Source organism: Pagrus major, chromosome 2 (assembly GCF_040436345.1).
Source record: "Pagrus major chromosome 2, Pma_NU_1.0".
NCBI lineage: Eukaryota > Metazoa > Chordata > Actinopteri > Spariformes > Sparidae > Pagrus > Pagrus major.
In genome coordinates, this window is record NC_133216.1 from 30895975 (window position 1) to 30923282 (window position 27308).

The 27308-nt window shown below is 39.8% G+C and overlaps 1 protein-coding gene across 4 annotated transcripts; it reads right to left on the reverse strand.

The window, feature by feature from the left end:
• Positions 1 to 1165: 1165 nt before the first annotated feature.
• Positions 1166 to 26920, reverse strand: LOC141013570 (alpha-2-macroglobulin-P-like). 4 transcript variants are annotated; one of them, XM_073487344.1, is made up of 37 exons: positions 26820 to 26920; positions 26412 to 26592; positions 25994 to 26150; positions 25054 to 25106; positions 23641 to 23661; positions 22719 to 22884; positions 22560 to 22644; positions 22323 to 22446; positions 21163 to 21280; positions 20965 to 21074; positions 20699 to 20866; positions 18132 to 18356; positions 17945 to 18008; positions 17526 to 17671; positions 17092 to 17241; positions 16277 to 16414; positions 16011 to 16119; positions 15812 to 15908; positions 15253 to 15478; positions 14802 to 14928; positions 14402 to 14523; positions 14219 to 14270; positions 13446 to 13550; positions 13135 to 13218; positions 7536 to 7712; positions 7191 to 7266; positions 6866 to 7022; positions 6506 to 6580; positions 5553 to 5715; positions 5269 to 5456; positions 3101 to 3313; positions 2888 to 3006; positions 2653 to 2743; positions 2489 to 2557; positions 2299 to 2404; positions 1638 to 1686; positions 1166 to 1243 (listed from the first exon to the last, which is right to left on the reverse strand). In XM_073487344.1, the coding sequence occupies exons 1-37, from the start codon at positions 26903 to 26905 to the stop codon at positions 1195 to 1197; spliced, it is 4446 nt and encodes a 1481-aa protein (XP_073343445.1). In that variant the 5' UTR covers positions 26906 to 26920; the 3' UTR covers positions 1166 to 1194. The 4 variants fall into 4 exon arrangements, with proteins under 4 accessions (XP_073343445.1, XP_073343435.1, XP_073343461.1 ...); XM_073487334.1 differs by having other exon boundaries at positions 16005 to 16119; XM_073487360.1 differs by lacking the exon at positions 13446 to 13550.
• Positions 26921 to 27308: the final 388 nt, after the last annotated feature.

A 27308-nucleotide genomic window follows, 5' to 3' on the forward strand; every position in this document is an offset into this window, starting at 1 on the left:
GTGAGCTGTAGAAAAACAGAAATCAAACATGTACTTGACCAAGAGCTCTAAACCTTGCATCAAGATAGACTACAATTGCTCCCAACGAACTCATTTCAAGCATGGATTGACAACAGCTGGCAAATATCTTCCCAGTGAAAAATGAATCAGGAATGCTGCGATACTCACTTTAGAATTTATGTAACGTAGAAAAATATGCAAGCAGTCTTTTATGAAAGGTCTTCCAAAACTTCAGCCTGCTGTTGTTCAAAAATCAGAGCAAGCAAACAGTAATTATTCTAAATATTTGATCTTTCATAATCCTTAACAATACTTTTCACACAGCATTTTTAAATGTTGCTGTATGAAAAGTATTGATTTTCCTCAAAATTAGACAAATTGGATAAAGTGAGTTGAATTAGATACATCGTTGTTTTCCAAAGCTTTTGATGACGTTGCTGAGGAGTGAGACATCTAGCTTCTTTCTCATCTGTGTCGAGAGTTGCACATGCTCAGTAGCGATCAGGCAGCTGAAAGGCTCAGACTACACAGAAGTCACAAACAGCAGTTACTTTTTCAAATCTTTAACTTCAGTCTCTCTTTCAAACTCAGAGCCGACTAAACAATCTTCGAGCGCTGCTTGACAGAAACGGATGGAAAGATATGAAGTCCTAACTTCCGCACACATCAATGCATCACAACTGAAAAGGAGAGTTCCAAGGTGTTCACGTCACAGTCGAGTCGAGGCGATAAATACTGGCTGCTGCAGGGTTAATTGACCCGGGAGTAAATCCTGATAAAACACATTCACAATGCACACAAAAGCCAGATGTTAGCGGGTCTAAGTGGGTTTTTGTGAAAGGGGTATAATATTTTTGCACTGATGCAGGCCACCATCATTTGTATTTGTGAGATTCTCATCTATCTATCCATCTATATGTATGTATATATATATATATATATATATATATATATATATATATATATATATATACATATATATATATATATATATATATATATATATATATATATATGTGTGTGTGTGTGTGTGTGTGTGTGTGTATATATATATATATATATATACATATATATATATATATATTATATTTAGGCTAAAAAACGTAGAAACTTCAAACAACTCCTGTTGTATTGTAAAAGTCACAGAAAATGGCTCAAAAATGAATTGACTTTATAATATATATTTTATTCTTTTCAGAAAGAGCCTGGAGGTTGAAAGGGTGACAACTCTTCAGTCTTTAAGCTGCAAATCAAATAAAAGAATGTGATTAATTTCACTCAAAAAAAACACAGTCTACATTTGTCAGTAGACCTCTTTTGTTTCACTGAGTTACTGAAGTAACACATTCACTTCAATAATTAGTTAATTCAGTTGTTATGTCTTGTTTATGTCTTATTGACTGATGATCTATAAATATTTTCTAATATAAAATGAATATAAAAATAAAGGATAGCATTTATCAGAACTGAAGTAATTCAAAAGTATGTAAACGTCTGGATGGTTATGTCTTTACTTTACCATCCTCAATAAAGATGTAAGGCTTCTCTAGGCTATTTTAGGTTAAGGGGAAATGTTGTGTTTCCATGTATTCAGTTAATATCTGAACAAATGTCACAGTGATCATATATATTATTGCCTGTTACCTGCAGCACAAGAGAATATGTACTCTGTCTCAGCCTGGTCACCTGAGAGGAAAAAGCTGGATTAGAACAACAGAGTTTGAACAAACAGAACAGTGAAAGCTCCTTCATTTCCCAAACGCCGGCTTCATTTGTTCATTAATTCATGTTCACTGGGTTCTATCCCATCATATCATGGCCTGAGTGAATACTTGATTCTGACTCTGATTAGGTGCAGGCTGTCAACTCAGTCCTGATACACGGACACAGACTAGTCCAGTAGTTCCAGTGAAACCGTCTGTTCGATGTTCTAAACTAATGTGCAAGAGCTGTATGAGTGGCATTGGCATCAGCTGGCTGCAGACACTTGACTTTAGTAATAAATGAAATTAAAATTGAAATCTGAATCTCATTCTCTTATTTACAACACTGAATGTAGTCCTTCAGAGCATGAACACTGTAACAAATAGGCTACAAGAAGTAGCCTACACTCATGGCTGCAGTGGTGAACCACAAACTTGGTCAACCTTAAGTGTACGCTGGCTAAACTGTCCAGTGATAAGTAAAGGTTACTCATTAAAAGTTGACTAATCCCTGTGTTTGTATGAAAGATCTGGGTAAACTGAGTTGTTATGTGTGTTTGCGTTGAACAGATGGCTGGACTGAGTGTCTGTTTACTTGGCTGATAGTAGTCATAGATCTTGACCACAGCTGGCTTCAGGTTCTGCACTGGATGCTCCTCTACAAGCTGTAAGCTGTGGTTGATGGGTTTGTCCTTTGCTAACTGTTGGAGGAAAAACAGATGACATCATCAGAAAACAAATGTGGAGAGCATCATCTATTGTTTTTCACTGTGAATTCCTCTCACCCCGTGTAAGTACACAAGAACATGATCTTCCTTCTGTTCAATACGAGCCACCTGCAGGGCACCTTTGAGCTGTGAGGAGATGATATTCAGCTGGGTTATCACGTCGTCATGACAACAACAACCGACACAAATGATGTTCAGGTGAAGTTACTGGAATAACTCACCATCTGCACAGACTGAGGGTGTGGGGCAAATCCAGAGAGCATCTTGATATCCAGGATCACCATGTTCGTACTGTTCTGCTTCCCACTATATCTGTAAAACAAATATAAAATATGGTTTGTGCACACAGCGAGACTGTGTTTTCAATAACCTACAACTAGAGAGGATAGTGTGCGTAGAATAGAAGTATTCCTCATTGTTGCTGCAAGCTGGATCTAGTTGTTGAACATTTCTTACAGGGACTTGAGCTCCAGAGTGAGTTGAGGTCTCTGCGATATGCAGCTCGCCACTGGTTTGACCTCCACACCGAGAGTTGTGACATCAGCAGGAGTTGGGATGTTGTAGTGAAGAGAAATCTAAAAAGAGTCCAACAGGAAGATTGTAATATTCATGATAATCAAATTTGAGAATTAAAGCAGAATTGGACATGTAGTGACCTGAGCCTCTGACCTGCATCGAAGCACATGCAGTGCCCTTCACCTCTAGGCTGTACTTTCCTGTCACATCTTTCAGCACCTCCTCCTGATAGAGCAGTTTGTTGTCCTGATTCACATCAAATGTCAGCTGGCCACTGGAAGACTGGACTGTCACTGTGCTTGAACCCTCCAGACTGAACACCAGAGTGGAGTAGAGAGCCAGAGCCTGAAGAGCCACCACTGTGTCCTACAACACACACAGAGACACAGGAAAGTTGGACCTCAGTTATAGCAAATGTGTTTACATGTAGATTGTGTTTATTCTATGGTTCTTATCATCTACAGGAATCATCTGTTTTTTTAAATTATTGTTCCACCCGGTTTATTGAACTGACCAAGCGGCAACCTCTGGGTCTAAAAACTGAAGCCAACATGGAAGTCCCAAAAACTGCAGTTCCTCTATGGGCCACTAGATGCTGGCTACAAAAGGAGGTCAATCCCCATAGAAGCCCATGTTAAAAAGCCCAACTTTACAGCAGAAACAAACTTCTTTACAGCCTGGTACATAAGCAGTTTTGGTCTCTAGCTAATTTTCCCGCTCATGACAACTGGACAGGTGAATGTTTATGTAACTCACTTATTTAAAATGCTAAAGTTTCTGTGTAATTAAGGCTGTGAATGCTTTGAGTTAGCTAGTTAGCTAGCTAACTTGAACTCTCCACTGTGTTTGTGGTGTTGGTGCCTTTTAGAGAAGTTTTAATGTAGATATGGAACACATATTATGGCTTGCTGTGCATTTAATTGGACTAACAGACTGGAGTGGAGGGACAGACTACACTAGTTTATGTAGCTACACTGCTGACTTTAACTGTCATGGAATAACAAAAAAACATGTCATTACTATTTTCTCATTTTCTTGACAAATGTAGTTATAGTGTAAGAATTAGGTGTCATTTTAAGTTGTTTAAAATGTGTTAAGTGGCTGTGTTTGAGGACCAACCTCACATTCTAATGTGTATATAATCTATATTTTCAGTGAAGCTGCGTCTCCATTGCTGGCCACCACGCCTTTCTCGCCAATCATCCAATAACAGCCTAAATGAAGCATGTCTGGTCGCCAGTCATTTCTCCACAATATAGATGGGCAAAACAACATCTGACAGATAATTAAAAACACATGATCTGTTCCACCCAATAAGGGCAGAATCCTTTTAAAATCAAAGATGGCATAGGTTTTCTTACTTCTTAGCATCCTAGCACACAGTGCTGCCATCTTTACCTGGTCTGTGTTAACTTTAATGAATGAGACCTTGGACAGAGTACAATATGTGTGTCCAACAAGAGAGAGTGAAATCTCTTTTTACATTATATTTTATATTTTGTCGATGGTAATCATACAAAAAGCAGTATTATTGTAGTGGGCTGGCTAGCTAATACTACTGGGTGAATCTATTCCCACTGCCTCTGTCAGAGATGGTGACACGTTCATGCACACTAAAACAAACGTTACTTGCTTTTCGATGCACACACAGTCAGTCAGACTAACAATACGCTACAGATGGATAGATCATGTCAAGCCAATCAATATTTCTCTGGCCCAGGGGCCCACATGTCAAAGGATAGATTATGTCAACGGCTGAATTTGATTGGCACGGGTGATGGAGCAACTGTCCAATCAATCATTATTACCTCCAAAAGTATACTTACTTTATTATTTCCGCCTTATAAGTCACTAAAAAAACCGAGGTCTTGTGTTTTTAAACAAACTGTATGGACCATGTGACTATAATAAATGTCCACTTGAACTACCACAAGGCTCTCCTGTTTGATTCTGCACTTCCCAGCACACAGCAGTTATCACTGTTTGGATGCAGGCTGTTGTGTGGACATCCCACCTTGGAAAAACTCTTCAGTCAGCACACATTTGACAAAAGTTAGCATACTAACAGGATAAACAGCATCATGACTCATGTTAGCTGGTGTGTGCAGCTGATTAATGTCACTGCACTGACAGACAGAATTCCTCGTGCTATGTTTGCTTTGCATGACCTTTAGCTGAAGAGGATTTTTTTTTTATTTTATTCGTGGGTTTTGTCATAAGTGGTGCAGCTTTCAAGATTTTAATCCACAATAATGGCAGGAAAATTGTCGACCTCTACAGCAGCTCTGCCTCAGGCCCAGCTCCAGCTGTTTGGGACGTACCTGTGTGGAGGAGAAGCCACCATATTGGTTCTGCTGCCCTGTGAGCCATCTGACGATGCGGGTGGCATAACCCAGGTCTTCAGCAGTAGGAGAGGCACTGAGTTTGGCCATCAGCGCATAGGAGCTGATCTCCACAGACAGAGAGTTTGACGTTTCTGTTGCTGTCTGAGACCAGTGGAGGAAACCTCCTACAAACAGACATCCACAGACAAACAAACGGGCACAAGGTAAGCTCCATTCACAGTAATGAAGCCTCAATAATTGCATTTAGGAGGATGATTCACCTTGGTTTAATGCAACCTTGTCGAGTTGCTCCAGAAGGTGAGCACGGGTCTCCATGTCTCCTGCCAGGGTGAAGACGTACGCCAGCAGAGCTGTGGTGTAGGTGTTGTTGAGGTCACTGATGGACTCATTGAGGCAAGACAAGCTCCTGTTCACTGCATGATGCTGTAAATTAAATGAAAGAATGATTAAAAAAAGAGGTTGTTATCATTTCCACCAATGATGATAGTTTTTCATTGGTCACTATGTTCATTTCATCAGCGGCCATGTAGAAATGATTCCACTCAGATGCAACAGATGGTTTGTTGTGGTTGCGTGCTGGTGTGTGGGTTCAACATTTGTAGAAACTAGAAAGTACAGACTGAGAAGACATAACCTACTGTAATTAAAAAGGCAAAGTGATGGAAACTTAACTGATATTTACAGTATATGTAGTTGTGCCACAAGTGTGTCAAAAACATGTCAGCCAACAATCTACTCTCTTTTTCCAGATGTTCACACCAGAAAGTCAGACATGATAATCCCTCTCTGGCTTCCCACCCATGAACATTACCAACTGTGTGTGCTGGAACAGATTTAGATTCATTCAAGTGTTAAAATGAGTTTTACATATTTGAGGCAGGGCAGCAGAAAATACTAGTTTCACCAAAATCAGTGATGAACGTTCTAAAGCTGTGTTTTTGTACAGTAATCTGTGAGGCACAGTCACTCTGGTGGTCTGACATACTTACTGAGTGCAGGATGAGTCATCAACATTTTATCATTTTCCAGGAAGTTACAACTCTAATATACCATAAAGAATACCTACAAAATGACTTTTTGCTGTTGTTGGGCCTGATACCGGCCTATAGTGTGAAAGCAAGACATACAGTATGTGATAAAATCACTTCAACATCAATTTTGACTTCATGGGAACTTACAGACCAAATTTTTGAAAACAGATGCTTTGACTTACAGTCACTGACATGTTCATCTCCAAGAAGGCAGCAGTGATGTAAGCGCTGAGAGTCACTTCATCAGACACACCGCCCTGTAGAGGGGAGGCATCAGGATGCATCAAAGACTCTCCAAAATCCAGGATTGCATCGAATCTTGGGACTGCCCGTAATGCTGAACAGTACTTGAACTAGGAGTATCACATTCTATTCTGCAGCTTTTGGCAATTTCTTTGGTTTACTAATCCTTATGAAACCATGAGCTGTCAGTCCAAACGCACACAAAGGAAGAATGTACTACAGGCAGGCTTGCTGAAAATCCTGATGTGAAATACATTGCAGTGATTTTCATACATATGCTACAAGATGTTTCAGAATACCTTCATTCTGTTGTTAAAAAGGCTTCCTGACTGCTCAAAACAGCCATTTTCTTGTTGTTTACTCTCCAGCCAGTCCTTAGTCTGTTGAATCTTCTCTGGGTCAATGTAGACAAAAGACTGTGCTTTGACAAAGGATCTTAGCACAAAAGCAGTCAACCTGTAGAAGAGTTAAACAAGGTCAGATATTCACAAAAAAAGATGTGTCTGTGTCACCAGTCACCATGATGCACTAATTATGATCAGATACCAGATAATTAGTACAATGTTCAATGTTAACGTTTATTTATGTGTTGTTCTTTGGGTGTGTATTCAGTGGTGTTCTCACCAGGTGTTCCCGACTCCTCTTCCGAATGTACTGTAAGCACCATCATAGTGCTTGTAGTTAAGCTGTCTCTGATAGCCTGTACAATAATGATAACAAACAAATCAAGATGATTATTATTATTTGTCAAAGAATTTGGTGTAAAAGACATCTTTTACTTTTTTACATTTAAACTGCTCATACATTTTTTAAATGTATATATACTGTATATATATATTTTTTCATAAATTACCCAAGTGCCTCCGAGCCACTCTGACATACATTAGGTTGCAAACGATCGTTTCAGCTGGTGCACCAGCTAGTTAGAAGTTCATGACTAGATACATGAAAATACCAACAGAAACTCACCACTGGTCAGGAAGTTGGTAGCTTTTTCCATGATGGTTGTGGTCAGCTGATGTGTGTTTTTCAGGTACTGGAGGATGTAGATATTAGGGGCCAGGAGCGCCATGTTCTGCTCGCCACATCCATATGGCATCTTCAGCAGTCCATCCAAGTTCTTCAGGGCTCGGCCCAGAATGTCACCTGCACAAAATGAATTGCCCATCTCACGAGTTCTTTGCACATTGATCTTTTTTTTTCACACTGAAATGACTTTAAATGGATTGTCTGGAATGCAGTGAATCAATCTATAAACTCATGGCAGTCATAAGAAACAGTAAAAATAGGCTATGTCAAATTTGAAGTTAGTGGGCTACAAAATGCACAGCCACATGATGATCCCTAAACACTGTCATACAAATCAAATCAGTTTTATTTTTGTAGCCCAAGATCACAATCACATTACCTCAGTGGACTGTGTACCACACAGCAAAGTATGTTGTATGAAGGCAAGGCAAGACAAGTTTATTTGTATAGCACAATTCAGACACAAGGCAACTCAAAGTGCTTTACAGGGGCATAAAAATTACATTCCAAGAAATTAAAAATGTAATTTAAAATACATTAAGTCCTTTTATCCTGGATATATATTTAAGATGATAGTAGGCTGACTTTGTAATTGTCTTAGTGTGGCTGCTGAAATTCAGGTTCATGATAACACTGAGGTTTCTGAGGTTTCTCGCTCAGTTTGTAGTTTTCAACATTACAGATTGAAGCTGAGCATTGACTGTTAGTCGTTCTTCCTTGGCTCCAAAACAATTATTTCAGTCTTATCTTTGTTGAACTGAAGAAAACTCTGACACATCCAATCATTGATTTGTTCAACACATCTACTCAGCGTTTGTATGGGTTTATAGTCCCCTGGTGAGATGGTTATGTAAATTTGTGTGTCATCTGCATAACTATGGTAACATATTTTGTTATTTTCCATTATCTGAGCTAGAGGAAACATGTAAATGTTGAATAGTAGAGGCCCCAGAATGGAGCCCTGGGGTACTCCGCCTGTGATTTTCATCTGCTCAGATGTGTAATTACCAATAGACACAAAGTAGTCTCTATCATTTAGATAGGATTTAAACCAATTTAGTGCTGTACCAGAGAGTCCCACCCAGTTTTCCAGTCGGTCCAGTAGGATATTGTGGTCGGCCGTGTCAAATGCAGCACTGAGATCCAGTAATACTAAGACTGAAATTTTGCCACTGTGTTTAGATGAATGTCATTGAGGACCTTGACTAGAGCGGTCTCACTGCTGTGATGTGGTCGAAATCCTGATTGGAAGACATCAAAACAGCCATTTATTATTAAGTAATTGTTCAGCTGTTGAAAAACAGCTTTCTCAATGATTTTACTTAAAATTGGGAGGTTTGATATGGGCCTATAATTATTCATTACAGATGTGTCTAGATTGTTCTTCTTCAGGAGTGGTTTAATGACTGCAGTTTTCAAGACACCAGAGAGAAGAGACACGTTGACAATCTGTAGCATATCTGGAGTCATGCAGTCTGAAACGTTTTTGAAGAACCCTGCTGGTAAAATACCAAGGCAGCAGGAGGAAGATTTCAAATGCAGTATTATCTCTTGCAGGTTTTGTCATTGATTGGATCAATGTCATGGTATTGTTGGGACCCACAAATGAAGTTGTTCACTTTGGATTTCAAAATGGGCTCTGAACTGAACTCAGTTTCCCAGAATTCCCCAGTATTCACACCTAGGTGTAAATTCAGCTTTGAGCTACTATTGGTCAGGACAGACCCCCCTCTGACCAGATAGTCAAAACTCCAGTTCCTTCCTTTGTTCTCTCTTTTCTCCATCTCTCTTCTCCATCTCTCTCCTCACGGGGCTGCCTGCCCTCAAGATCTCTTCTTCTGGATTCTTCTCGGCCAAACAGCTGCTGAGAGCTGCCAGCTGCATTTCCAGCAGGCCCAAAGAACTTTTCCTCACTGCAGCAACACGAGGTCCTGCTAGTATTCCAGATCAGTTAGCACCAGCAGCTGCAACACAAAGCTTGCCAGCTAACTCCACACACCAGAGGAACACTAAGCAAGTTAGCACCGAGCTGCTATCCTTGCAAAGGAAAGGAGCGACCAGCATCCTCCATCTGCTGTCTTTCATCAGGCATTGCACAGCAAGAACAGAGTTGTTCAACATTGGAATTCCAACCTTCTCCTGCTTGGCTCATCAGCCAAGGAGCCACCAGCACCTTTTCCTCAAAGACGGGTAACGTTGAACTGGGCCTAGATAGCATAGCATAGCACAGCTAAGCACAGAACTGTTTAACTCTGGTTGATGTAATGCACATGTGTTCAATCTATGTGTTTGCTCACTGTAGATAGATGTTCAGAGGCTACTGGCACAGGAGGGTTTGTTGGCCTGTTGACAGTAGCAAACGGGGCCCATGCATTATTATTGTTTTTGGTGATAATGTCTGAGAAGAAGGACTGCCTTGACCTTTTCGATTCTAAATTAAAAATGTAAAGTCTCTCTTTATAAATGTCAAAATGAACCTGGAGATTTGTTTTTCGCCACCTGCGCTCTGCTTTTCAACATTCCCTTTTTTCCATTTTGACCAGTGTGGCATTTCTCCAAGGAGACCACCTTCACTTTAGTGGGTGCAATCAATAACATTTGTAACTTTAGAACTGAAATGATCTACAAGGTCATTGACAGAGAACCTGGAGAGGGGAGGTGTGGAAGAGAAAGCCTGAATTAATATGTCACTGGTGTTTTCGGTGATGTAGCGTTTTGAGAAGACCTCAGTTTGAACATTTGTGTACACAGATAAATCACTCTCAAAGAAAACACAGTAATGATCAGAGAGAGCAACATCAGATACCAGAACCTTAGAAATCAGACCCTTGGAGATAACCAAGTCTAGGATGTGGCCCCTGTTGTGTGTGGGCTGCATCACATGCTGAGTGAGTCCAAAGTTATTACAGACACAACACAATTCTTTAGTCCATCTGTCCTCAGGTTTGTCGACATGGATGTTAAAGTCACCAACAATTAACACACAATCAAAGTCAGTGCAGATAAGAGACAGTAACTCAACAGGGTCATCAAAAAAATTTGTACAGTATTTAGGTGGCCTGTAGATGTTTAGAAATATAGCCTGAGAAGATGAGTTTAACTGAAGAGCCACATATTCAAAAGAAGTAACATTTCCATAAAACATTTGCTTACATTTGAGTAACTCATTAAACAGAATACTTACACCTCCTCCTTTTTTATGCTTTCTAGTCTCACTTATGAAAGAGAAGTTTGGAGGGCTTGATTCAACGTGAACAGCTGCACTGTTATCTTGGTCTAACCAGGTTTCAGTTAAAAACATAAAATTAAGATTGTGTTTGATGATAAAATCATGTATTACAAAAGATTTTCCTGCCATAGACCTGATGTTTAATAGAGCTAAATTTAGAGAGTCAAAACCAACTGTGCAATTTTTTGCAACAGTTTGTGGCTGACAAGGAATGGGAGCTAAATTTAATAGATTGGCAGATTTATCTGGGCACGTCCTGTTTCTCAGCAAATTCACCATTTTTCTATTACCTGTTAACACAGGAACTGAGGAGGCTACCTGAACTCCAAGGGGCCCCGGCTTTTCTGGGGGGAAAACATTAATGATATCAACTTCTTAGCCTGGACCCGGCACATATCAGTTAGAGTTAGTTGTATTGTCTACATGGACACGATGTGCTCTGCTGTTTTCAAACTGTGGAGACAGAGGATGATTCTAAGGAGGTGAAGGGGTGCGATGACATTTCGGTGATGGTTGTTTCAAGCGTGGTGGTGGGAAGGGGGCTGGGCGGTGAGAGAGATTTAGGGGAGAGAATATGGGATTTGGACGTGGTGTGAGTTTGATTCCAGCATTGAAAAGCTTTTTCATCTCGTCCGTGAAATCCAGGAGGGGGGAGGAGGGGGAGAGGCTTACTGGAGAGGGCGGAGAGTTGGGTGGGGTTCGGGGTGGTGGTTAGTGGAAGTTCCCTGTTGTTGAGACCGGAGTGCACTCCTCTTTGGGGGGCGAAGATGGCGGCAGTGAAGACTCTTCATCCTGGCACAGCTGTCTTCTCTGTTCGAAGCTTATCTCAGGCAGTAGAGTTCTCCTCCAGAGTGCTGTCTTATCAGTTGTTTTGGTTTGTCTCGCCTGTTGTCCTTGGCAGGAGGAACTGATGTGTGATGCACAGAGTAAAATATGTTGGAGGTGAACAATCTTACTCCTGACTTGTTAAGGCAAAATCCATCTGCCTTAAAGAGGTGCCTGCCAGAAAATGTTAAAATTGTCAATAAAGTTCGCTGATTGAGCGACACATGTAGCTTTTAACCATCTGTTCAACATCAACAACCTGCTGAATCTCTCATCACCTCTTCGGACAGTCGGTAGAGGACCGCTGACAAACACCACAGTATCGAGAGATCTGACTTTGCTCAACAGATCAATAAAGTCTTGTTTCAATGCCTCAGATTGTTGCTTCACAACATCCTAGGCCCCTGTGTGTAAAATGAGAGATTTCGATGTTCAGCAACGATGTCCAGAATTTTTTCTGAGATGTCAGAGACCATATCGTTGGTCAAACAGAGTACTTCTTGCTGCAAAAGCTGTTTACCTCCTTCAAGCAACATCACCCACAATCAGTGTTTGAGGCCCAGACATTAGCTCTCTCTGTTGCCCTTCTAGATTTGGTCTCATATTTTTCATGTTTTTTCCTGGTGTTTTTCAGGTTGTGGGAAGGAGAGCTTGCGAGGTCATGTGAAAGTGGAGCAAATCTGTTCTTCAGATGTATTTTGGTTATTTGGGTAGGTTTGCTCTTACTTTTTGTTTTCGCTGCTGTCCACGGCTGTTTCCTCCGTGGTACAGGGGTTGAGGAGGCACTCCTTTCAGATGACAGTGCAGGCCAACCAGTCGCATCACAAATCTCAGGGCGCTGGGCTCTGCCTGTTACTCGTTCTCCCATATCGGAGGGAAACGATTTATCTTTAGGCTTTGCGCAAAGAGTTTTCCAGCAAGGAAGAATATTCCTGGGTTTTTTTATCCAGTCCACAGTACTCCTCTTTCGTCATAGCATTGTTGGGGCTAATTAGCCATGTGTTAGCAGGATCTTGTCTGCTCTTCTGATTCTATGGAAGAGTAGTTTCGTTCCCACATAGTCCATTCACTTCCACATTTACTTCTATTTGGTGGACCTTGGTTTCCAGCACAGCAATGTTTTGAATGATCTTCTGAAAGTCATCCACAGTAATGGAAGGCATTATGATGCTAATTACCTTTAGCTGCTAATAGGCTTGTGTAGGCCTCGTTCAGGAAGTACTGAAGAGTTTGGAAAAAGTGTTGAAATAGAGTTGCTGCCTGTAATCTCTCAGTGAAGAAAAAGAATAACAGTGGAAAAAAGGCAAGCAGAAGCGAGAGCAAGCAGAAAAGTGTCTGCACCCAAGCAGATACAGGAAGCATATGAAAGGGACATGGTTAGAAAAATCTGCCCTGAGAGTTACTTCAGAGGCGATGGAACAAGTTATCCTTCCAGTAATTGTTTTGTTACAGCTACCATGAATGAAATTCAAGTAATCTGATTACCCAGCACTGATAGTGAAGCACGGGCAGATCCATCGATCACATTCTCAGGGAGTAGTAGTTCTATTTCTTCTGTCAAAGCTTCTCCTGGGAACAGAAATAAACAAAACAACACACGGATCAGCGCTGGTGCTGAGGCAACTTCCAAATTACACGTCAGTCCGAATGATTACTGAATTAAATGCCATAGGATTGGCTACTTATAGGTAAGGGGCCAGAATTCAGAGGTGGCAGCAGCATGATGGCTTACTGCTGCTCGCTGTAGCTTTCTTTGGCTGGAGCAACTACCTGCAGTTAGCAAGTAGCTCAGTTACCCGTGAAGCTAAGTGACCCTGTTAGCTGAAGAGAGGGCAGCTCAGCTCTTCTTAGCTCGGTTAAAGAGAGAAACTGAAATTCAGATGGTAGATGGTTGTATTTTTCTGCAAAGTAAAGAAAAGGTGTAAAAATACTGTAACAAACTGCTTTTACTTCTCCCAGCTGAAACTACTGGGACTATCGGACTGTCACCTCTTGAGGTACAAAGTGGTATTTGAGACAGGATGGGCTGGGGCTAGCTAGTTAGCATGCTAGTAGAGTAGCTGTGTTTGACACAACATCAACAGTGTTTCTTCACACTCTGTTGATAAAGTTGGTTCATGTTTTGAATGTTTTAAACTAAAATTCTGGCCATATATTACAAATTGCTTTTTTAAATATTGCTAGTTGCCCTAATTTGCTACACTTAGACTGATCACCATGAAGACCAAGAAGCTATAAGTCTTACCTTTGTTCCAAATATTGAAATTCTAATGGTCATTTGGGTTTGCTCTCAGCCCAGATGTTAAAAATGTCTGGCTGTCATGACCATGTTTTTAAATAAGAACATGCAATGGGTTGCTAGAAGAGCAAGTGGTAGGGCAGCTGCAGAAATTGTTTCACTAAAAATATTTTGAAAATATAAGAAAACCTTTCAAATAAATCTCATATTAAGAACATTTAATACACATACAAGATATATACAGCACAGAAGGTAATTAACGGACACCTGCCGTGCACACACAGCCTCAGAGACGTTGGCATTAACACTCCTGGTCCAAACCAGACTGACCTTTAGGACAGAGCAGCCAGTTGTAGGTTTTTGTCATCTCAGTTCCCTCGGCCTGAGAAGAGAAGAGGTGGGAGATCATTTAACTTGTACATGTGCGTGTTAACACTTGTTGGTTGTTATCATCAAATGTAAGGTTATTAGTTCTGGCCCAAACTCTTTGTTGTCTTGCTTTAAGGTACTCACCTTTACTATAAGAGGTCGTGTGACCACATCGATGCGACCTCTCTCTGGCACGCTCACAATCTCATTGTCACATGACATGTGAGATGCCACAGCCTCAGCAGTTACTGACACATTCACAACCCCTAAAAAGATCCGTTATCCATTACTGACATATTCAGTTTTTGTTGCAGTTGTGTCAGAGTATCGTTACTCTGTGGAGACTGAAGTTTATGGTGCTGTACAATGTGGTACAATATGAATGTGGCTCTGAACTCATCATGAGCTAGTTTGAAGCATTTAACAAATGTATGATGGTCATAGCTATGCATGAAATATGTAACATGAGAAAATCAGAACCACAGTTCTATTTGTAAAAACAGAAAAATAGAGTTGAGAAAAACTCTAAATGTTTGACCCTTACCTAAGACTGAGGGGATCATGGTCCAGCTGAGGGTTTTGCGTTCATTGGCACACAGACAGGATGTGTACTGGTCACCAGAGAGAGGGGTGACGGTGTAATCTAAGGATGGGGCCAGACTCACACTGACCTAAGAAACACAATCTCATTTTTGAATCGGTAAAGTTACAAAAAGAAAAATTGACAGTCACATAGCTGTGAACAAACTTAATCAAGAAAAGAGAGCATTATTGTAAGGACTATTGTAAGGCAATATGTATTTCTTTAAATAAGTGATTCTATTGTATCTATCTATATGTATAATCGCAGTGTCTTCTTTTTAGGACAGGACGGTTGTGTCAAATGTACATTTCATGTAGATTCACCAGTTTATTAGCAGAATACATCTCTTGACTCCAGTACCTAAAGTCTTTCATGCACTACAGACAATAAGTGATGGGAAGGTATTGATTACCATAATGCAGCTGGACAGGTAGTTGAAGGTGGTTGCCTTCAGTTCAAAGTGCTCCCCTCGGATGATGGAGTAAGGCAGGCTGAGCTCGAGGAAGAAGGGCTGGAAGACAGTGAACTGTTTACGAGGAGCCAAGCCAAAACCCTGAGGGGACAAACAGAACATCTCTGTCTCCCAGGTGGTGATGGTGTCTGGGACGGTGAGGGACACATCCTTCGTTCCAGCCTCCCTGGACCAGCAAATACACAGACAGATTTTACATCTGTTAATTTTAGTAGTTTTAGTTTTAGTTTGGATTGAAGCTGTATACAGCTCCCATGCCAGGCAAAATTTTCCCAATGGACAATAAAGTATATCTTATAATATCTTGGATATTGTGAGTTGGAGGAAAATACTTTTACTACGCGGATTAGTCAGAGAAAAACTATAGCTCTCATGCAAGAACATTTTGGTATACTGAACTCTCTGTGAAGTTTTCTTTTCAGAACAGTTTCAGCTTCATTTTCTTTACAGCATTAAAAAACATGGTGGTCATGTGAAGAAGCTTGTGACAGATGCTTACCCAACTTCCACCAGATTCCATATCCATGTCTCGGGGAAGAAAGTGCGGACCGTAACAATTGGTGGAGGATTGGAACCCCGCATATACATCATAACCTCTGATGAAACAGGACAACTTTCAACCAGAGTCAGAGGTAGACTTGAAACAGTGAACTTCAGGTTTTTCTTGCAAGTATTCAGCATGCATTACATACTCTCACCACGGACATAAGTCACATAAGGGTTTTGTTGGTAGTATTTTGTTCCCTTGAAGTTCACACATGATGGCATCCTAAAGAACAAATTTGTTGCCATCTTCAGGCCCAAATTCTAGACAAACCAACAACATATGACATGTCACTGCAGAGCTGGATCAGTATTGTAGTATCCATTGTTCAGATTGTTATTCAGTCTTGTATTTGCACAGCAAATATGCTGTCAGCGATCCATTAAAGATAATATTATTACTTTTTAATATAAGAATTACCTTGAAAACTCCATAAGCGCCGTTGTCATCATGGTATGGCATAATATATCTTCTTTGTCTCACATTTAAACATGTTACAGGATCTTCTACATCACCTGGGAAACCGGAGGCTTTCTTTACTGGCAGCAAGTCAAATATCTGAAAAGAAAGATGACAGCCAAGGCTATAAATGACCAAGGACTGACTAATAGAAAAGTCTCAACAGCTGTATGGTACTGTTTAACAGGAAAAATGCTACAGTTTAATCCCTCCCAGAGAGTGCATGTGGATCATTTTTTTATCCCAATTACAGCCACAATTACCTCCTGTTTTTTGACAAACTTGCTTGTCGCCCCTCTCATTTGAATCAACTGGATCGACATACATGTATTCTGAAGTGGATCATGTGAAGTGCTTCCACTTTTTTACATCAGCTGGGTGACAAATTTGACTTCAGTGTGAAAACAAGTCAATATTGTTTTGATGGAGACACCAACATAAGAATGTAAAAAGCTCATCAAATGCGTTGTTTTAATGGAAAAGATGTTTCTTTTGAGCATTGTTTCCCTGAAGCCTATATTCACCAAAATGTCTTTCATATCTCTGTTTGATCTGACTGAGTTAAGACTCATAAAGGAGTACGATTCTTGACTCACATAGTATTGCTGCCTCCCCTTGCTCCCTTCCCATTACTTTACTTTCCCTAATAACATTTTGCCCACCAGTCACAGGACGTAGACCTGTACCTTTCAGGTTACAAACCTACCACTGTAACATGGTACACAATATGTAAAAAACATATATATAATCCATCTGCTGTATTTGCCAGTAGTTACCTTGTCTTCATCCAGAGTCTTCCCTGGCTCCTTGATGAGGACACTCTGGTCAACGGCACTCACACCACACAGAGAGTCCGGCTGGGCCGTCACCTGCAGGGTGGTTTCCTCTCCTGGTACAGCTGAGGACGGAGAAAACTCCAAGGACACCTGACACATACAATTACATGCATACACACATGCACATTTACACACAGACACACAAGTAGTAATATAATATGGACACATTTCCTTATGTATAGATGTTGGAAAGTGTGTTTAGATTTCCATCAGTGTCCCTAAGACATATCACATGATCACGTGTACTTGTGCCTCCCAAGTGAAATCATTGTGAAACTAGAGGCCTTAGTATTAGACCAAACTGACATATCATTTCAGACCTAAAGCTGAAAGCTCAGATGAATCTCCATATGCCTGTTTCTTTTCTCACTGACCTTGTTACTGAAGCATTTCTCTGTGGAGAAGTCAGCACTGTGTGCAATCACAGTTTCACTGGGGAGGACGGTGTAAGCCACAACCTGGACGACTGGTGCTATCTCTGGAGACGCCTTCAATGTAAAGGACACCTCGCCCTCAGTCACTGAAACAGCAAACTGAGTGTTATGATCCAATGTATCAACCAACACAACACACATCCTCTGCAGATTACTTCAACAAGTATATGTGTTAAAAACTAAATGATAAATCTGAGATCGTTTCCTTCTTTCTCTCCCATTATCTCCCCTGTCTTTCTCCACCAAGTGTAAAACAAAGTCTTTCATCATGACACAGAACTGGAATGAGAGTGGTGCAAACAAATCTGACTGGGTGGAGGATGCTTGTTAAACTGTTGGTTCAAACAATCTTTAAGTACCATGATTATTTTGCACGTCCACCTTTTTAAGTCCTTGCGTGACAATGGTTCCTCTGGATAAGATCTGCAGAATAAAGAGAGAATGGTAGAAGTGTTTAATTCCCCTTCAGCTCAGAACGGACCAAAAGATTTTCTAAAGATCAGATTCTAGCTGAGTTGTTTCAGTTTATTGCATGTAGCTACTCACCAAATAAATGACATCCACAGAGCCCTGTTTCTCTCCTACTATTGTATAGTGGATGGAGATGGTCTCTTCCTTTTCACAGGGAAGGGGTTTGTCCTTCCCCTTCACCTCCAGAGAGCTGACTGATTTAATATGAGGAGCAGACGCTCGGACCGAGGACAATGTGTGACGTGCCGTCTCATAGTGTGGACTTCGATGTGATGGCTCAGGCCATTGTGTGAGGCTTGCCTGGATTGTAAAGAAGAAGAAGTGCTATTTACCAACTAAAAAATAATGCAACATTTTTTTTATGCCTCTGCGCCTAAGGAATTATGTTCTCTGTCTGACATACGTCCATCCATCCCATTTTTGCGAACGCGATTTCTCAGGAACACCTTGAGAGAATTTGGCACAACTGTCAACTGTTAAGGTTAATGTGACCTCACGTCTGTCCCATTCTCAGGAATGTCTAGAGGCAATTTCCTCTAATTTGGAATAAAGCGGCCGAGAAAGGTGGTTCTCGCCAGAAATTCTTCACTGGACTCGTACACGTCAGTATAGAGAAAACTTCAGATTCACCAAGAACTACATTTACCTTTTAATTAATTCCTTCGAAGTCTTCACAACATAGGCCATATTATATGAGACTGTACGGAAATGGATGCAAAACCTGACTGATGTGCAGAGGCTTACAACAGAGAGCTTATAATTCTAGTTTAATACCATTTTTTAAACATAGCTGTTTGCTGGGCAATGATGTAATGTAACTATTTGTTGCTATATAAGATTAGTAATTGGAATCTGATGATGGGTGGTGATGATTGGTGACACTAAGTTTTGCCTACAGGTTAGCTGACATGTAGCCTACAGCTAACAGATTTGGCTGCCCAGTAATAGTAAGTTTGTTGAGAAAACTACAGTTATCAACATTACCTAGTAATGATATGATATTATGGGGAATCCAACCTGGTGGCAGGCATTGAGAATAACTGTGGGAATAACCAGTCTTCTTGCAGATGATTCTTTGCTTTTGTGGGTTATATAGAAGCATCAGTATTACATTCTGATGGTTTTGTTACTCCTTGAGGTACGTTGAACACAGGTGTGGGCTGACAGTGTTACCTAAGTTACTGACCCTTGGTTAATCCCCTTCTTTGACCGTCCTGAACCTCTCTAGCTTGTGGAATTACAGGTAACACTATCAATAAATAATATTTTGGTCCCTCCTTCTCCCAGTTGCAAATAACTCCTCTTCCAAAGCCTCTACTTTAGATGGTGCTTCTGCCCAGTGGAAGAGACAAGGATTTAACTGTGTGGGTGACTTGTATGTGAAGGGGACGTTCACCTCCTTCAAAGAACTGAGGGAGAAATATCATTTGAATTTTTCTTTTAGGTTTCTTCAGGTCAGGGACTATGTGAAATCACACATGCAGGACTACAGCACTGCAAGTCTAGACAAACATGACGACTGTTTAAATGAGCAGGCGGATTCAGAGAAGTTGATATCTTATATCTACAATGTTCTGGAAAACATTAACGCCCCGTCCACTGAGATCAACAAACATGCGTGGGAGGATGAGCTGGGCCAAAATATTTCCCAAGACAAATGGGACAAAAGTTTACAGTAAATACAAACACAAACTTGGAGCAGTTTCTCATCCTGTATGAATGCAGAGACCTCTACTCTGATGCTTCAAATAAAAATGTTTGAACTAGTAAGCACTCTATTTGGGAAAGGAACATCCCATGCAAAGAAGACAGCAACGTATGCTAATTTGGGATGTCTTGGACCAACCAAAGCATAGTTATCAGCACCAATCCAGCATATTTTAATTGAGCAGCACCAGTGATTGACTATGATCTAACTCCAGGTGGAGCCCAGGGGGTCAATGCAAGAGAAGGAGTAGTAGCTGAAGAGGCAACTCCAACCACAGCAAAGAAGTATATCGTGTTTTTCCCCATAAATGAGTCAGATGTTTAGAAAGGCAATCAGCTGTTTGAAGCAACCTTGATAAGGTCAAGGTAATATACAAGTTCATTGTCCATTACAAAATCATACACAGTACAAGGTATGGTATCTATCAGGATGTAATAGCCATGTAAAGACATTCCATATACAGTATGTATGGGTGAAGCTGTGGTGAACTGTGGCTGAAATGTGAACGGGAACAATAAAAGTGTAATCAAAGCAGAAATTTCTACACCACTTCAACAACTTGTGGAAGAAATTAACAAAGTAGGGCGAGTGTTTTCAACAAAAAACTGCAACATTGCTTGCTGACAGACCTACTTACACTTCCCTGGTTATAGTATATGAATTTTAAACTGGCTACACAACTTTTTGCTTTAACTTAAGTAACTACACATTGCACAGTGTAGGCCTAATGGCGGTAAAACAATGACACTATTCACGTATAGATTGGTTCCCTATAAATCGTGCTCTCATTCTCTCGAATAATCAGGGTGATGATTTACACTGGTCTTGGCTCTACTGTGGACTAAAAGCTTGTGAGTGTAGCTTTTGCTGCAGCAGATTTTACCACGATCATGTCACTACCATTTTGTTACTAATACCATAATCATTTACTTACAATTAGTTGAATGTCTCCTTTGAAGCTGGTTGTGTTTAATGAGAAAGTGGCGATACCATCACTGTCTGTTGTGAGGTTCTGCAGCAGACGTGATGAGGACATTGCACCATGAAACAAATGGACCAGCTTGTCAGGAATAGGTGTATTATTGTAGTAAACAGCTTTAACCTGTTGGAAGCAAAACGTTGTATCACTGAGAATGCAGATGGCTTCAGGTGCACTGTATTCCTCACAGTGAAGAAATGAAGATCATATCTATCTCTTACTTTTCCTTCCAGAATTACTGCTTGGTCGTAAACCTTGGGTGTGTCAATAAAGGACAGCCTTCCAATAACGTAAGAAAGCGTCACTCTTTTCATTTGTAAGAGTACAGTACCTGTAAGAAAAGCTTCCATGTTACAACAGTCTGCCATATTGTTGAAAAAGAACACCATTTTTTTAGAAATATGAAAACTGAAACTTGCCTGTCCCCTCCTCTGTCCCTTTGGCTAAGAGATGCAGTCCATCAAGCAGTGACCTAATGTCAACTTTAGTGAAAGTGGACATCTCAGTCATAAACGTGGCACAGCCATTCTTTTCTGTCTAGATAGTACAACAATTAAGATGTATTAAAACAAAGAGTTGTAGCTGTCACAGTGCCTCACTGAAGTATTATTAACCCACTCAATCACTTGTCCCACCAACTGATACTGTCATTTGTCATTACCCATCAGATCATCAACAAGTTTAGAATATTTCAGTTCATATATCTGGTAATTATTTGACATTTAACCATAGCAATCTGAAAAAACAGCCCAGACAAAACCGCAGCATCATGAGAAGCTCAACTTATCTGGGGTTTGTGGTAACTAATGACACCTTTACAATTCCACAAAAGAGCTAATAAAATTCTAAAATCACTGTAAACCACAGCCTTGTGGGGTTTGTTGCTTTATGAAACAGTTTCAGCATGTACATGGAAAGGTTTCATGAAGTCAGATTGCCAAGCAACATTCAGACTCAGCAGCAACACACAGATGCAGCAGAAAGCCAGCTTTAACTGTCAACAGACAAGTTTTCTGCTTCAATATCTTTATGAAGTCAATGTTGACTGCACAATGTTTGTCCTGTGATGTTTCTATTTGTGACTCTGATGAAAATGGAAACGATCCAGTTGTCTTTGCAACAGCGGCGCTAACAATAATTTCACTTGGGAACGCTCGGGGGGAAAGTTGTGTGTTTCACTTTGGGTGATTATTAAAGGTGTATGAATTAAATCATTTTGTCTGATTAGAAACAATTACTGCAGACTTGCATAAATCGGATGTGTTTATTGAATAGTTAAGGTGAACACCTAGATAAATGTGTTTTTCCAGTGTTTATTATACATAAATGTAATGCATTTCAAATCAGTTATCCTGTCTCCTGTAATGAATCACACGTCTCGTTATTTCATTTATACACATCAACTCAACAAACTTTCCATTAAACGTCACCCTTGACACTGAACTAATGTGTTTAAATGAGATGGAAAATGTACATGTAATAAAATATTATCAGGCAAATTGTTTTTTAGTGTATTTATATCAAATGTTTTATGTATTTTAATGTGTTTTTGTGTCACGTGGAGTTATATCTACTGTACCTGCTTTGCCTCCTTGTGACATGGGGCGCTTGTGTCAGGGATAGAGACTCGGCCAAATGAATAGGTCCCAGGTCGGCATATCTCCAGTTCAACAGCACCTGGCACAGGCTGTCCATATGTATATCTGAATAGATGGAAAGTTTTAACCAAATCAGTGTGTTGAAAATGTTTCACTCATTATGAAATCATGAAAATGTCACTTGTCATGTGTATCTGTGAGGAAGTCTCATTACTTACTTCGCACAGACTTCCACGTTGATTTCCTCCTGCCCAACGCTTATCTCATCGGGCACCTTTATTTTTACACTAAATTTTGGTAAAACTGAGGGTAAAATATGGTTGTTAGCATTTGTTGTTCATTACAAACTGTGGAAGGGAAAAATAAATGTTATTTACCATATTTCTCCACCTTGAAGCTTTGCTCTATTTTATTTCCATTCATCCACAAAGTAACTCTGTATGTTCCTTCCCGGGCCTCAGAGTTCAAGGAGTAAGACAGCTGCAGTATTTTCCCATTGGATGTGATGTTCAGCCACTGTCTAATGCGGTTGAGATTAGCATCCTGTTAAATAAAATCAATGGGAATAACATGTATTTTCAGTGTGTTTGGGGGAGACTTTGCTAGACCTACTGTACCTGATCTCAAAATGACTACATCCTTGGCTAAATCACACAGCTGCTCATGACTTTGTGATAACATGAAGAAATCTACTTGTCAATCCTGAATGTAAAAACAATTACATATACGAAAAGAGCATGTTTATATCCACATTATGTTTATATCACATTTATATTATATTACAGTAAACAAAGATTCAAATGTATTTCTAGAAGGTTGATGTGCCAAATTTAAAGGTGCAATATGTAAGAAATGTACTTGAAAACATTCAAAAATGAAATTTAAATATCAACAGAATGTGAATAAATAGCAGTTTTGAGATTGTGATGTGTATGTATTGTGTTGCAGGGATAGCTACTGAAGTTAGCATGCTAACCAGCTAACCCTGGCCAGTCCTGGTCCAGAGCTCCTGTGCTAGTTTGTCTAAACCTAAACACTTCCCCGGTACTCAAAGCTCCAAACCTGGACTGCTAGCTGCGAATTCAACAGGATGCCAATTCTTACATATTGCCCCTTTAAAAGGGTTAGTCAACAACAGGGAAATACAATTGGCACTGCTCACTTAATTATCCCTCCACAAATCAGCTGTCATTCTAAAGAAAAACAAACAAAAAAACCACAAAGATGCATAAAGTCCAAACAAATTCAGCCTGATGGCCTGAATACACATTTGGTTGTGGATATTTCCCTGAGTCTTACCTGAATTTCAATCACGTTGACCTACAAGAAGAGAGAACAAAGGGATTTGTTAAAAGGTGGGTTTATTATACAGCTTCCCTAATAACTAGATAATAACCATGAGGACAACTGCACAAAGTAAGTTTTAATATTCACATGGACATTGATAATGATAGCCTTGGTACTGCATTTACTTCATTATTAGATTCCACTGGCTTCAGTCAGTGTGTACATGAACCGACTAGAGCCTCTAAAAGTAGAATGGGAGGCAGAGGCTTCAACAGTCAAACCCTAACCCCATGATGCACTGAGCTCCTCTCTCTTTCTCTATCTGTACACATTCATGTCTCATTAATACATGTTACTGACTTGGCTTCTTCCCCAGAGTCTCTGTGCTCTCTCATGTTGCAGTTTCCCATGGATGGTGGTTGGCCCTGCTGCTGTGGTCCTACTTGACTTAAACTATCATTATTATTATTATTTTTATTATTATTATTATTATTATTGTTATTATACTTTTAGAAAATACTCATATCTCAATTAGTGAAGCTGTCATTACTGCTGTGGGTGCTACATATGAAATGTTTGTCACACTGTAAACTGAGTATTTGGTCTTTTTTCACGTTTATTTATGCATGGTGAAAGAAATAAAGTGATTGTTTTGCAGCAAATGAAGAATAACGTGTGGATTCTGTGAGGAACACAACACACAGCCACGTGACAAGAAACATTTCCCATCATAACAATATACTATTTATCTTACTGTTATATATTCACATTTTAATAGGATAACTCATATTGTTTTAACAATACATTTTTCCTGTTATTCAAAAAACCACTTATCTTGTTATAACGTCAAACATTTCATGTTATTTGATAACTTATTGTTATAACATTAAATGTTAACGTCATAACATGATGACATAACACTAACCCTTATATTAACATGATAACATAATGTGAAAATGTCTTGCAGTAACAAGGAACGATTTATGTTAAAACAGTAAGTTACCACGTTATAACAAGACAAACATTATATAGCTGTAACAAGAAAAGTTTCTTATTTTAAAGTAATAAGTTTGTGTTTTGCAACAATGTCAAAGTATCTTGTTATTGATTTCATGTTATGATGTGAAACTGATCCATCAGCAAAAACATTTGTTGACCTTCACCACATGCGAGTTTACCAAAAAGGGCCCTGGTTGTACTATTGACCCGGAATCATCATGAGAAGGTATTTAAACAGACTGATTAAACACATAATAAAGGTCAAAGAGCAGTTTAGGTCACATGTTGTTCTCCAATCCACTTTACTTGAGTGATTAATGTGGCTCACTGGGACACAAATTCAAACCTGCTCTATGATCACTCAGTATTACCTCAACTGTGTTTGAATGAGGTCTAAAAGAGTGAAGGGACATTTCAAACACTCACCAGCGTGTTGACCGGTCTGAACTTGGTGTCCAGTGTGATGACTCTGAAATGCACTGAGAGAAATGCAAAGAGATTACAGGAAGTTCCTACACCTTATCTAGAGCTGCGTTAGACATCATGATGGGCCACTGAAATGAATGGAGCTTATCAATGCAGAGATGACATCATCATTGTCAAAGTGTATTAATTGGACTGAAACACAACTTGCTAATAGCTTTTTATTATTTGTCATGTTTTCTTCAACTTTGGAACAATATTTAGCCAATCAAAAACAATCATCGACACTTCAAGGTGCAATATGTAAGAATTATAGTTGAAAACATTTAAAAAGTTACTAAAGTTATAAACAGAATGTGAAGAAATAACAATTTTGACATTATGACATCTATGTATTGTGTTACAGAAATAATTTCTTAAGTTAGCATGCTTGCAAGCTAGCCCCAGCCCGTCCCAGTCTAAATCTCCTGTGCTAGCGGTGTTCACACCAACATTCTCCCTGGCGCTCCAAACTCCCAGTCCGGACCACTAGCTGCACGGCTAACTGAGCAAACCAGCTAACACGAGCTAAAGTTATCAGGAGTTAGTGGATACTAAAGTGATATGCTACCCCTTATTTGTTTAAAGTGTGAATTTTACAGGGGGCCAATTCTTACATATTGCACCTTTAAAAGGAACAGTTCACCCAAAAATGAAATATCTGTCATTGTCTAGGCTATTCTCCTCCTTGTAAAGTCGGGTGAAGTTTCATAGTCCACAAAACAAGTCCCAAGCTACTTCGAGTGGATCTGAAACCAATACCAGCATGTACTGAGATAAAGGCTGGGAGATACAGTAAATATTGTGCTTCAATTGAGAAAGACGCAGGTTAACAAGGATGCAGAAGCATCTTTTGATAAAAACTTTTAGTGTGATAGATTCTGGATCATCAGTTTAAAGTTACCTGTTTGTCCAGGGAGGTAAATTGGTTTATCTGTTTGGATGAATGTGACAGGTCGATAGATTTTGATCATGACTTTTCTGACGTCTTCTGAGTGAAATGTGGCACCTTGTACCTCTACCTTGAAATGCTGCACCTCATTTTTCTGCACAAAAGGAGCCTGTGGCAGAAATATAGAGACCAGCCAAAACAATCATTTACTCACAAAAAAACCCATCAGCCTCACTGTATTGATTTTTACTCATTCTTACTTATCTTTCGTAAATCACAGGTAAAAAGTAGCTTCAAACTGTTTTTTTTTTTTTTTATGTAGATCATGGCTAAAAATAAATGGTGCAAATCCTGGAAAAGCATTTAGGTTTCAAATGTTTGAGGGAGAATTTTTGTGGACTACATGAAACCAACTGTGTGAAAAGCTGACCTGAAACTGCACACAGGTATGAAATGCTGTGCTGGTTGTCTTCTCAAAGAGGACCGTCCTCTTTTCTTGGGAGATCAGAGTGATGTTCATGACCAGAGTCTCATTGGGCTGCAGGAGACTCGCACAGAACTTGGTCTGAGCTCCAGCTTCAACAACTGCAGGAATGGCTACCATGTACTGCCTGCAGCCACAGAAACATATACACATACAGAAGATACATGATAAGAAAGAAAGATTACGCTAGAAAACAGGCAGATCAGCCAATGCTCAGGAACACATTAGAATGAACACACCAAACTGCTGAAAAAATCTAAACACAGTAGATCTCTTCAAATCCACTGTTCGACTGTCTTGTGGACAAGTTACAACAAATATATAAATGTTTTCAGACAATTCAATCAAACCTACGGTCCGGCCACCACCTGACCCACAAACATCCAGCTTAGGCAAACAAATAGTGTCCATGTCCTCGTCTGAAGCCCAGGAAGATCCATGGCTGACTGAGATGAGCCTCAGAGTGTCTTCTGTTACATAGTGTCTGATACAGAGCTCCACCTCCTTTCACTCATCACACACACACACACACACACACACACACACACACACACACACACACACACACACATACACTAAATACCTCCTTTCAGTGATGCAACTTTCTAGATGGTTTAAAAGGACGATAGCATCAATACCTACAAAAAAAACAATAAATAAAAATATTATCATTAAAATATTTTCATGACTTTAGTTTGCATTTGACTGACTGTGGCTTTAGTTGTGAAATGTAGAACATATTAAATATAAGGGCTCACCACAGGTTACGAAAGCCTAAAATGTTGTCTTCAAATTGTTTATTTTGTCTTAGTAGACAAAAATACCTAGGGGCATTCAGGGGTA

Coding starts and splice junctions, on each gene's coding strand:
- LOC141013570 (XM_073487334.1), bottom strand. CDS start 26,905: ATGGATCTTCCTGGGCTTCAGACGAGGACATGGACACTATTTGTTTGC. Junction 22,645..22,718: donor CTTCAAGGTGGAGAAATATG/GTAAATAACATT, acceptor TTTTACCCTCAG/TTTTACCAAAATTTAGTGTA. Junction 16,415..17,091: donor AGACTCTGGATGAAGACAAG/GTAACTACTGGC, acceptor CTTTCTTTTCAG/ATATTTGACTTGCTGCCAGT.